Source organism: Medicago truncatula, chromosome 3, assembly GCF_003473485.1.
Source record: "Medicago truncatula cultivar Jemalong A17 chromosome 3, MtrunA17r5.0-ANR, whole genome shotgun sequence".
Lineage (NCBI taxonomy): Eukaryota > Viridiplantae > Streptophyta > Magnoliopsida > Fabales > Fabaceae > Medicago > Medicago truncatula.
Window position 1 is genome coordinate 56,549,067 of NC_053044.1, and position 12,198 is coordinate 56,561,264.

Genomic DNA, 12,198 nt, shown 5'->3' on the forward strand with positions numbered 1-12,198 from the left:
GGTGTTGATATGTTTTGCGGCTTAACATAAGTTTGATTTTTGTTTATGTCGGCTTTTTCTTTGTTGAATTTGTATTGTTATCGGTTAAAAAGACTCCTAAATATCAATTTACAACCTTACCAAAAATATTGATTTTTACATTGACTTCAGCTCCATTTGTCAAATTCAAAATTTTGCCAATAACACATGTACATTCTTATTGGGTACAAGTACATTTTTTTAAAAACACTTAGAGTACTTTGGACGAGGTAATTGAATTTTTTTAAGGAATTTAGAATTTAAGGCAATTTAAATGATTCAATTAAATTACTTTCATTTCTCAATTCTTTTGTTTGGATGAAGTAATAAAAAAAATTCATTGTCATCATTTTTGGGCAACTTTATAAATTTTAATTTTTTTTGGGCCAAATCTGAAAATTGAAATTAGGGGTCAAATTATAATTTTTGAAAAATTTGAGGGACCAATTTGAAATTTTTGGAAATTTTGAGGACCAAAATGCAAAATATGAAAAATAACAACAATGAAGAAATTTGAAATTCTTAGCTTTTAGGTGTCATTTGAAATTCTCTAAATTTAACTTGAACAAAATACTTCATAAATTTTCATCATTTTGAAAATACTTCAAATTATTATCCAAACAATGGAATTCACCCCAAAGTATTTGAATTCCCTTAAAACATTACATTCCCTCGAAACATTCCCTCATCCAAACACACTCTTAGAAAATGACTATTTTTTTATGAGGATGGTAGTTTGGTTTTTTCTTTTATATAAGGGACAATTTTTTAAGATTTTCTTTTTTCATACTCCAAGCTTCTCACACACACTAAGTATTTTGGATTATATAATTCGAAAAATGTAAAAAAGTTCAAAAACCCTCCAAAATAGAGTGTCTGAAAAACTTGGAGGGTGGGAAAAGAAACTCTTTAAGAGTGCGCCTTATTTAAGGCCCAGCCCAATTATCTGCGTGCGAATTACCCAAAACGCAGAGTTTTGGTATTCAAAACCCCAGAGTCCCGAAAACGAGAGAGAAAAAAAAGACATAGCGATTCCGAAGAAGGTAGAGAGAATCACCCAAACCTTGTTCATCTTCACCTTCCACATTGAACCTTAGAATCGATTGTTCACAAAAATGCCTTCTGAAGATTCGAAACCCGTGAAAAAACAAGACGACAACGACAAGATTTCTAGTTTGAAAAAACCCAAAAACTCCAACACTAAACCTCTTTCTAAGGGTTCAAAACTCAAGAAATTACTCAAAGAAGAAACAGAACCCATTTCTCGTGCCACTTCAGCTTCTCGCTCCAAAGTTAAGAAGGAACTCAAGGACGATGATGATGATTCCGACGAAGACGACGATGACAAACCTATCGCCAAAAAGATCTCCAAAACCAAGGTACATAATCGAAATTCTCAGACCTAGTTTTATTTTTTTATTTTTTTATTGTTCTATTTTAGAAATGTATGTTCGGTTTTTTATAGTATTGTGTTGTGTTAGGTTGTGAAGGAAGAAGTGAAGAAAAAGAAGAAGGTAAAGAAAGAGGAAGAGGTTGTTGTTACAGAAACAAAGGTTAAGAAAGTAAAGAAGGTTTATGATTTACCTGGACAAAAACGTGATCCACCTGAAGAGGTTTGCATAACAATGCACTTTCTTCTCTTTATTTTTATTTTTGATTTCATTCTTATGTTTGCAAGTAATCTTTTTCATGTTTTTTCAGAGAGATCCTTCTAGGGTTTTCTACGAGACTTTACATGAACAAATTCCCACTAGCGAAATGGCACAAATCTGGTGAATTCTCAACGGCCTATTCTGCTTATGTTTCTGTTTCTCATTTGCTAATTGCAATTCATCATATTTAGGGTCGGTTTTGATTGATTTATTTAAGCACATAAGCACTTGTGACTTTTGAGACTGTTTGGTAACTGTTTTTAGCTTATTTCCATAAGCTCTAAATGTAGTTTATGATTGTAGCTTATAGCTTACGAAAAAGTTTGACTTTATTTTATCTTTAGGTATAGAAATAGTGTATAAATAAGTACTTAATTGATAAGTGCTTATAGCACGTATACCATAAGTGCTTAATTAAGATGTTTATCCAAATAGGACTTTAACAATATTAGAAGATGGAGTAAGTTTGATTACTAGACTTTGGCTCCCTTGCAAGAACACTATCACCATGAATGTGAATTTTTATGTGAGCATGAAAAACACGCTATACCACTCAGAAGAGACTGAGCAACACTATGTATAGATTAGTTCTGAATTCGACTAGGAGGTGAGAGTAGAGATGAATGACATGCCAACTGTGAATGGAAGACAATTAACATGTTTCTATTTTAAAATTTTGGTTCCACGACACTTGTTTGGACTGTAGAGAAATTTCAAACCTCCAAATACCTTAGGGCCTCATCTTATCAGCGAGCTTAATTCCCTGTACGGTGTAGAATTGGTTTTGCTGATATACAATAAAGGCCAACTGTCAGACCCTTTCCATTCAAATGCACTTTGTACAAATAACAGAATGCTCTTAATGTGTCATGTGTAACATTGCATTTGATTTAATAAAACCCTTTATGTTTGTATGGGAGCCTTGGACTCAGAGTACTTTTCTTTTATAACACCAACCTTGGCCTAGGCCTCTGGAAATATATTGAATTGTGTGTGCTAAAGTGAATGTTACACATGCTATTATTTTCTTCATAGGGTACATGAGTAATTACTTGTATTTAGGTAAAACCAGAAACCAATTTAAGGACAGAAGTGATTTTTCCCCCCCTTGTGTTTCTCTAAATTCTCTCAAATGTTGGTTGAGATGGACCTGAAAACAAAACTATACAAGGTTTAATCATGCTGTTACGGAAGACATTTGAGCTTTTTTTTACTTTTCTTTTGGGGATATGTATTCACCAGCACTCCAACTCATAGATAAACATACACCGGCCCTGTAGTTCCTAGTGGTTGTAAATTGCATGCCACCACTATCAGGCCTTACGCATGTGTTCGCTTGTTCCTTACTGTCTATATTTGATTTGCAGTTTTCATGATCAAAGCCCTAGATCTGACATCACTCTTTGTATCTGATATTTTGTTAAATTGTTTATATCCTTTGGATTAACGGTTATTTTGTTGTTTTCTTGTCTTAGGTCAGAGTTATTTTAGGTTTATCATCTTTTGTTCTCTTGTCTGAGTTATTGATTCAGTGTATGTATAAGACGTTCCTTGCAGTTGCAATTACCTAACAAGTGTTTGATTTGTTAACTATGAAGGACTACATTAATTGTTCTATTTAGATTTAGAAACAGTCGTGGGACAAATTGAAACATAAGACAAGTATAGGTAAAAAGTCTTGAGCTTTGTTAATTGATTTTGGGGTAACATTTTTGTTCGACGCTCACACTAAGTCAGTAACATCCAAACTTAAAAATATCCAACTTTTTCTGTTTTTTTTTTCCATGACCCTTTACCCCAAGGCGCCTCTTTTCTCGTCTCTCTTCCCCTGTTATTCCATCCCCTTGTATCATTTTAAATTGCTAGTGCTGTACATGGATCATAGAACACTTGACAAAGTAAAAAGTTGTGTCGTAACCCAGTTACTGGCATCGTATTGTTGAATGCTCATATTATACTCTAATGGCTTAAACCCTTATTTAAACAAGTCAACCTGCTGCAGATTGAAATTTCCTTTCCCGCTTTTTCTTCTTATCTTGTCTGGTAGAAGGAGTAAAAGCTATCCGACCAAATATCTAAAAGAATGTAATGAAATGTGTATTATCCCCGATCAAAACTGACTAGAAAGATATGTTGTGTAACTTATTTTCAAGCAATAGAAGTACTTTCATTAAGTTAATAGAGCGTAGAAGATTGTTTGGTTGTGTTACTGATTGCAACTGCAGGTTGATGGAATCAGGCTTACTTCCTAAAGAGGTGGCAAAGAAAGTATTTGAGAAGAAGCAAAAGAAAGCTCTGCAGCAGGTCACTTCTCCTGTTAAGTCTGTAACTGCTGTGAAGAAAAGCACCAAATCTGTTACAGTTAAGAAAGAAAGCCCAGCTACCCCAAATTCTTCCATTAAAAAGAAGCCAACAAACTCCACATCAAAGCAGACAAACTCCACATTGAAGCCAACCAAGAAGCGCAAATCTGAAAGTTCAAGCTCTGAGGATTATGACTCTGATTTTGACGTTGGTTCAGCAACAAAAAAGAAGAGAAAAGTGGCTTAACTATGATATATTATTTTGTATGTTTTTTCTCCTGGCATTTGTTGTTGCTGACACAAAACTTGTAAGGGGCGCATGAGGACATGATGTAAACTTTGAAGAAGATTGCATGTTCAGAGTTTAGTTTTCAGTTGTGTGCTTGTGTAGCCTGCTGTAGACCTTAATTTGTCAATTATGCAAACAATCCACCCTAATTTTTTTTTGGAGAGGAATCCTAATAGTTAAAAATGTTGGAATTTTTTTAAAAATAATAACATAAATTGCATGTGGCAGAAAGATTAATCTGTTGTAAAATTTTATGAATTTAATCCAAATTTATGCTTTTTCCCCAGTGGCTTCTGGCTTATTTCAACTGCAATCGATTTTTTTGTTTTTTTTTAATGAATTGTATGGGTTAAAGAAACCAAAGTAACTTATATTATTGAGGAGTGATATTTGTACAACCATGTGTGACAACTTTGATGACAACTATCAGGTGCTCTCTTTCTATTGGTCCAAAACACTAAAGAGAGAAAAAAGAAGTGAGTCAATAAGAATATAATGTGAGTATGTATGAGAGAGAAAGTTGTTAAAAAATTATTATAAAATGGTTTTACAAATATCATTTCTCTATATTATTGGCTTATCTATAATAAATTTTCTGTAGTTGTCAAGATGGATTTGATGGTTGCTCAATAGGTATTTTTAAAAGTTACGACCTCATCAGATTTTACACGCTTAAAAGTTGATTGGAAGTGAAATTGAGTTGACTATTGATGAACTTTCATTGAATTTTGAGTTTTATTTTGATAAATGTTTGTTGCGAAAAAGAAAATCATAAAGTAAATACTTGCACTATGGATAGACATTTTTTACGAAATGCTCACATTTGAACATTATCATACACAAAATTTTTTTAAGAAAAAAGTAAAATATATTAAAAAAAAATATAAAAAAAAAAAGTATAGAGACTAGGGGACATAGATCTGATCCAGGTAAAATCATACAAAAAGAAAATAATTTGGCTAAAAAAAAAATGTAATGTCAATTTTTCTAGATTATATTTTGTATCCATTGAAAAAACAAAATTATATATTTTGTTTGTGTGCGTCTAAGTAGTATGCTCAAATACATGTGTGATCAAACAAACTTTTAAGTGAGTTAAGTTACGTTCGGCTTCTTTCAAAAAAAAAAAAAAGTCACGTTCAGCTATTTGGCAGGAATGAGCAAAAATAGATAGGAGAATAGCGATTACCGGACTTATTTTACTGACCCAAAGCAGTGGAAGCCCAAATGCCGTATTTGTAAGTGCAAGCTTAGGGTTTGCCTTAAGTCCATTATAAAACCTAAACGAATGCCTCTCACTTGTCACTTTGTGCCGCACGTTCTGTTTTCATCTGTGTTGCGTTTGCCTTCTATTTCTGCATCTCGATCGATGATAACTATCTTATTCTATTGATTTTAATTATGATCATCATTTTTTTTATTTTCTTTTTTTTTTATCCTACAAGTGGATGATTTTTTTTATCATTAATGCTAAGGAAATAGCAGATGATGAGAGTTTATTTTGCGATGACAAGAAGCTCGTGTATTTGCGAGCGGTGTTTATCTTATAGTATAGTACTTCCATGACTCTGATGCTTTTTTTTAGTACTTAAGTTTTATATCTTATAAAACTCTGGTTTTTTTTTGTTGGTATTATTTTGCATTTTTTTATATATTACAGGTGGATGATTTTTTTATTTTAAGCAAGTAGCAAGTGATGAGAGTTATTTTGTGATAAGGAGAAGCTCGTGTATTTGCGAGCGATGTTTATCCTAATACTTCCATGACTCTGATGCTATTTTTTAATTCAGTTTAACTAATGTTTTTTTTTTTAATCAAACTAATGTTCTTAGTGCTGAAGATTTTTTTTTTTGTTTGCAATTTAATAGTTCGTATCATTAAACCGAATTTTTTTTTTTCTGCCCTTATTTAATTCCAAAAATACAAAAATGCCCTAGTTTTAAAAAAAATTGCATAAATGCCCTACTTTTCAGAATTTACTGATACCTTGCAACCCTCACTTGCGGGACCGAGATGGACGATGTGGAAACTGAGAGAAGATGCGGTATTTGTAGGATGACTGGTCATTCCCGCAAAGATTGCATTAATATTAGACATCAGTAGAAATTTAGTCTTTATTTTATTTATAGGATGTCTAGTGATTAATATTATTATTATTATTAATATTATTATTATTATTATTATTAATAATAATTACTATTATTATTATTATTATTATTATTAATAAAATTAAAAAAAAAAAACAAAAAACAAACCCGCAAGCCCCACTTGCGGGGTATTAAAAAAATTTAAAAAAAAAATTAAGCCTACCCCGCAAGTGGGGGTGGCAATCTATTAATTTTTTAAAAAAAAAAAAAAAAAATATAGGCGTGTAGTTATAGTTATTTAATTTAAAAAAAAAAAAAAAAAAAAAAAAGGAGGCCGCAAGTCCCACTTGCGGGGTAGTTAATTTTTAAAATTTTTTTAAGGTACCCCGCAAGTGGGGGTTGCAAGGTATCAGTAAATTCTGAAAAGTAGGGCATTTATGCAATTTTTTTCAAAACTAGGGCATTTTTGTATTTTTGGAATTAAATAAGGGCAGAAAAAAAAAAATTTCCATTAAACCATATTTTTTTGGGTTGCAATTTAATAGTTCGTATCATTAAACCATAAAAAATCAGGTGCTAAATTCGACCCTTTCACATAGAAGGAAATACTAACAACATAACACTTGACTTTTTTTCTTTGGCCATTAAAAAAGGTCTGCAATTGGTTATTGCATGATTAATATCATATTAAACTCTGCTATAAGAAAATATTGATAAATGAACAACCGGATGTAAAAGATTAGGTTTTTGTTGTACATCACAACCAATCATGTTTGATGCGATGAGTAAAGATAAAAATTAAATAAAAAATGCTGTCCTGCACAATCCGAATTTTTTTTTTTTCTAACCCTTTTTGCCAAAAAAAATCCAGATATGACCCCCTTGAAAAAAAATACCGAAATGACCCACTTTTGAATTTTTTTTTTTTTTTTTTGTCTTCTAGCGCGTTCCCGCCATCTGAAATGGCGGGACTGGCCGCCGGATCTGACAGCCGTCGCGTCAGGCTGGCGTTGCTTTTTTTTTTTATTTTTTTTTCCGTTCCCGCCGTTTCATCTGGCGGGACTGATTATTTTATTATTTTTTTCGTTTTTTCTATTTTACAATTAAATAATAATGATAAATAATAATAATAATAATAATGATAAATATTTAATAAAAAAACTACTTTCTCCGCGGAAATCAATTACGCCAATGTAAACTATGACCTCCCGTAGCACATAATTTATCTTTTTTGTTCCGTACGGGTCGTTGGTGTTGCTCTTCCGCTTCCTCTTCCTCTTCCTCTTCCACATCCTCGTCAAGAATTTCAGCATCATCGTTAGTTTCCATAGCGACTTCATTTTGCATTTGTGAAGCTGAATTGGTCCAGATTTCATTAACGAAGTCATCGTCATTAAACCCTGCTGCCAGATTTTCTATGGGATTTGTTTGTGAATTTGGCCATTGAGGTGCATAGCTTGTTTGGGGATAGTTGACAAAGTGTGGAGGGGTTGGTAGGTTGAACGAGGAGTATTGTGATTGGTCTGGATAACCGGTTTGTGTGGTGTATTGAGTTGGATTGTAGTCATCAAATGAATAGTTTGATGTTCGAGAGCTTTCTCCATGATGACTTTGTTGAGAATAGGTTGGATATGGGATTGGGGTGTTATGTAAGATTTGGTTTGTGGGTTGTGGCGGTGATTGGTAAGTTTGGTTGTAGTTGTAGTTGGTGGATGGGTTAAAGGTTTGGTCAAAGTTAGTGGGTGGAGGTGTCATGAATTGGTTATAGGGTGGAGGTGTATTTGACCACATATTTTCATCTGGCACCGTATAAGTTTGTTGGACTGCAGGATAGTCACGCGGCAATCCTGGTAAAATTGATGCACATGCTTGCCTTGGGTTTGACAATAATACTTCTCTAGAAAGCCACAGATGATCTCCGAAAAATTCCCAATACCATGCAAAATATTGACGATTTGGATAAACCTCATGGTTATACCGAACGCCGTGAAGTGCTAATTGATGACGTTGGTTCCAATTTTGGACTTGACGATGATGCTTATCTCCCCACGAGCCTTTAATTCTATCTTTTGACAAATTAATTTTGTGGAAATCTTTCAAATTTTCTGGTAAGGAAGGTGGGTGTTGCGGTAAGCCAAATTGAAGCCTTACTCTGTCTGTCTGATGTCTCTCGACAATCTGAAAACAGATGAGATATGTGTTTGCAGACCATATCTGGCTTTCTTCTTCGTTGCTGTAATTGAAGTTGACATAAGGCCTCCAGGAGAACTGTTTAAAAAGAATGAATATTAGTCTTCAATTGTTGACTAAAAAGCAATGACTAAAAGAAAGTGTAATACCTGATCATATGTCATGGTGTCGATTTTTAAACGCGTACATACAAGATTATGCCGAGGATTTTCCACGAATTTATTACCATGTTCTAGCCATCTAGTTAATTTTGAAAATGTTATAATTAGTAAAGTCTGGATAAATTTATGTAAAAATTAATAAAAAAAATAACATTTATTTTACTTACATATTTGCCAACGGAAGTTGTGCATGAGCTTGCGGTGGTATCCTTGGCACGGGAGCTAAGCATGACATTCTTGACCACGCCCATGCTTGCAAGAGAATTGTGCACCCAGGCATTTCGGTATTGCCATATATTGCACCGTCACACAAGGATCTATATAGCGTGGCCAAACAAGCTGAACCCCAACTATACTGTCCAACCTCCTCAGGTGATTTATCCAACAATTGCAAAAACGATAAATGTACAAGATTACCACTATTATTAGGCATTATTCGAGAGCCTATCAAGTATAAGACATAGGCTCTAAACATATGTAGAGTCGTCGGGGGACCTGTTATACCAACACCGTTGATATATTCTTGAAGCCATGATAATCTTATACTCTTCCCGTCATGGCGAGTGTTTAATGGCTTACTTCCTAATATAGGTTCAACAATCTCCCACCCGACTTCTGTTTTACCGGTTATCGGTTCACCGTTAACCTTTAAACCAAGGAGCATATGAACGTCTTCCAACGTTATTGTACACTCGCCCGATGGAAAAAGAAATGTGTGGGTCTCCGGCCTCCATCTTTCACATAACGCGACTATTAAACGATTATCAACGTTATATTTGTTTAAATTAGTAAAGTCCCACAAGCCGGCTGACCTTAAGCTATCTTCAATGGTTGGGGGCGCCGGAGAAATCTTACGATGACATCGAACTCGAAGATAATGTTGGTCTTCGTTCTACAAAATATCAATATTGTTAATAATTGAGTGTTACTAATTATACATACATACTCTTAATAGAATTGATATACATAAATAATTAAACATAAATAATATTAATATAATTAAGTTTCAATTAAAATAAAATAATATAAACTTACATTAATAGTTTCTGAAATATGACGAGATCTATGTTTGTTGCCTAAATAAAGTATGTCTCCCATCTTTAAATTAGAAGGTAAGAAAAGCTTTACGGTATGGTTTTTTTGAAAAGGAAAGAAAGGTTAGAACACTGATTTTATAGAAGAAAGCTTTACACTGGTTTTTTTTTTAGAGGAATTTTAAAATTGGTGTGTAGTAATGTGAAACTAGAACACTGATTTTATAGATGAAAATTTTCATCTTGTGAATTTATGTCCACAACAACTTTCAGCAATAATTCAGTATCGTCTTTTCATTTCACTGATGCATTTATCGTTTTTAGCTTGTAGAATGGTCTTTTCAGCAGGTTTCTGCAGGAAACCGGATTCCCTTTCATTACCGCCAGTCCATACGGCGGGAATGACCAGTCCTGGCCTGTGAAATCGCAACACGTGTCCTGTTACGCCAGAAAAGCCTGTCACGCGCCTGCTTCGTACAGTCACGCGCCTGCTTTGCCCTGCCACGCGCCTGCTTTGCGCTGTTCACGCGTCTGCTTTTCACTGTTCACGCGCCTGCAGACCTGATTTTTACTGTAGCGCGTGCAGGCTTTTGTCTTGGTCCCGCCAGTCCAAATGGCGGGAATGGCTTGGCCCAGTTAAAAGCTGACACGTGGCATGTCATATCAGTTGGCATCCATGCATTCCTCTATATTATGGGCTCTTCTTAACACTTAGAAACAAGCAAAATTATTCAAGAAAGATAACAACAATGGCACCCACACCAGAGAATATATTTTTCATTGTTCACTACAATGGAAAAGTTTCAAGAAATCAATTTGGTTCATTTTTTGAAAGTGAGCAAAGAAAATGTTTTTATGTTAGCATCAAAAGCAACATTGATCATTTGAAAAAAAGAATAGAGCAGAAGCTACATCTCACTGAATCTCAGGTGATATCTAAAATTATATATCGAGCACCACAAGCCTTCGTTCAAGGTCATATCCAGTATAATGACACCGAAATATACGACAACGATGACATTGCAGATATGTTTGCCACTCACAAATATTTTAATGCGGTTGGTTCCATTGAGTTATCAGTTATTATTGAAAATCGGGAGATTTCACAACATCATCAAACACCACAACCGCGTCAAACATCTCAATTGTTTTCACAAACACAATATGAGTTTGAACACCCATCTTCATCACAACAATTACCATACACCCAGCTACTCTCACAAACACAATATGAGTTTGATCCCCCTTCTTCATCACAACAATTACCGTACACCCAACCGTTTTCACAAACACAATATGAATTTGAACCATCATCTTCACAACCACCACCGCAAACGCAACCACAAACACAAACCCGCCTTGAAGATCTTTTCACTCGTCAGTTTGAAGACATCCCAGACACCATTCAAGATCAAGAAGAAGAATCTAGTAGTCAAAGTGAAAGTGAAGAAGACGAGGCACTTGAGCATGATGCGGATGAAGAAGACGAACATGAAAACAGAAATGAAGAAGAAAATATTTGGAGGAACATTATGGCTGGTACACAACCACAACCACCGCTAGAGGCAGTGCCGATCAGAGCCGCTTACTGTCCCCCGTTGCATATGCGTAACGTTGACGTTGATGCATATGATGCTCTGACTACCGACGATCACTGGAATACGAATGTTCCTGTCGATGGGGCTATTCAAGAAGGAATGACATTTCACAACAAAGAAGATTGTTTGCATGCAATCAAGTCTTTCCACATTCGACGATCGCTGGATTACGATGTTATACACTCAGATCCAACAAGATATGTCATTCAATGTACCCTCGAGACTTGTCAATTTAAGTTGAGAGCTTCCTTTAGAAAAAAGACAGGCAAATGGAAGATTGGGACCATGATGGGTCCACACAATTGCACTTCGACTTTAATGTCGCAGGATCATCGCAAGCTCAACTATAAGCTTATAAGCCAAAGCATCAAAACACTTGTGCATGCGGATGCCTCGGTAACGCCAAAATTGATCATTGCGCACATTAAAGAAAAGTTTAACTACACAACCACGTATCGAAAGGCGTGGTTAGCAAAGAACGCTGCCATCGAATCTATTTACGGGAAATGGGAGGAATCATATAAGGATCTTCCGCAATGGTTGAATGTGATGAAGGAGACAATGCCAGGGACCGTCTTCGATTTAAAAACGCAGATTGGCGAGAATGGAGAGACACAATTTCATCGTCTATTTTGGGCCTTCTATCCATGCATCAATGGGTTTAAGTATTGCAAACCAGTTGTCCATGTCGACGGGACGTGGTTGTATGGCAAGTACAAAGGAACATTGTTGCTTGCGGTAGCACAAGATGGAAACAACAAAACGATTCCAATCGCCTTTGCGCTTGTCGAAGGTGAGACAAAGGAGGGCTGGAGTTTTTTTTTGAAAAATCTAAGAAGGCACGTCACAAAGGGAATATCTGTCTG

The 12,198-nt window shown here is 35.0% G+C and overlaps 2 protein-coding genes across 2 annotated transcripts; one reads left to right on the top strand and one right to left on the bottom strand.

The window, feature by feature from the left end:
- The first annotated feature begins 1,002 nt into the window (after positions 1-1,002).
- LOC11442507 (FACT complex subunit SSRP1) lies at positions 1,003-4,423 on the top strand. The gene is made up of 4 exons (XM_003603716.4): positions 1,003-1,397; positions 1,500-1,631; positions 1,720-1,790; positions 3,896-4,423. Exons 1-4 carry the CDS (start codon positions 1,134-1,136, stop codon positions 4,218-4,220), a joined length of 792 nt encoding a protein of 263 aa, XP_003603764.2. The 5' UTR covers positions 1,003-1,133; the 3' UTR covers positions 4,221-4,423.
- Positions 4,424-7,471: 3,048 nt separating this feature from the next.
- On the bottom strand, positions 7,472-9,178 carry LOC120579642 (uncharacterized). The gene is made up of 3 exons (XM_039832184.1): positions 8,868-9,178; positions 8,689-8,779; positions 7,472-8,617 (listed from the first exon to the last, which is right to left on the bottom strand). Exons 1-3 carry the CDS (start codon positions 9,173-9,175, stop codon positions 7,529-7,531), a joined length of 1,488 nt encoding a protein of 495 aa, XP_039688118.1. The 5' UTR covers positions 9,176-9,178; the 3' UTR covers positions 7,472-7,528.
- Positions 9,179-12,198: the final 3,020 nt, after the last annotated feature.

Coding starts and splice junctions, on each gene's coding strand:
- LOC120579642 (XM_039832184.1), bottom strand. CDS start 9,175: ATGTTTAGAGCCTATGTCTTATACTTGATAGGCTCTCGAATAATGCCT. Junction 8,780..8,867: donor CAACTTCCGTTGGCAAATAT/GTAAGTAAAATA, acceptor AAAATTAACTAG/ATGGCTAGAACATGGTAATA. Junction 8,618..8,688: donor ACACCATGACATATGATCAG/GTATTACACTTT, acceptor CTTTTTAAACAG/TTCTCCTGGAGGCCTTATGT.
- LOC11442507 (XM_003603716.4), top strand. CDS start 1,134: ATGCCTTCTGAAGATTCGAAACCCGTGAAAAAACAAGACGACAACGAC. Junction 1,632..1,719: donor AACGTGATCCACCTGAAGAG/GTTTGCATAACA, acceptor ATGTTTTTTCAG/AGAGATCCTTCTAGGGTTTT. Junction 1,791..3,895: donor AGCGAAATGGCACAAATCTG/GTGAATTCTCAA, acceptor TTGCAACTGCAG/GTTGATGGAATCAGGCTTAC.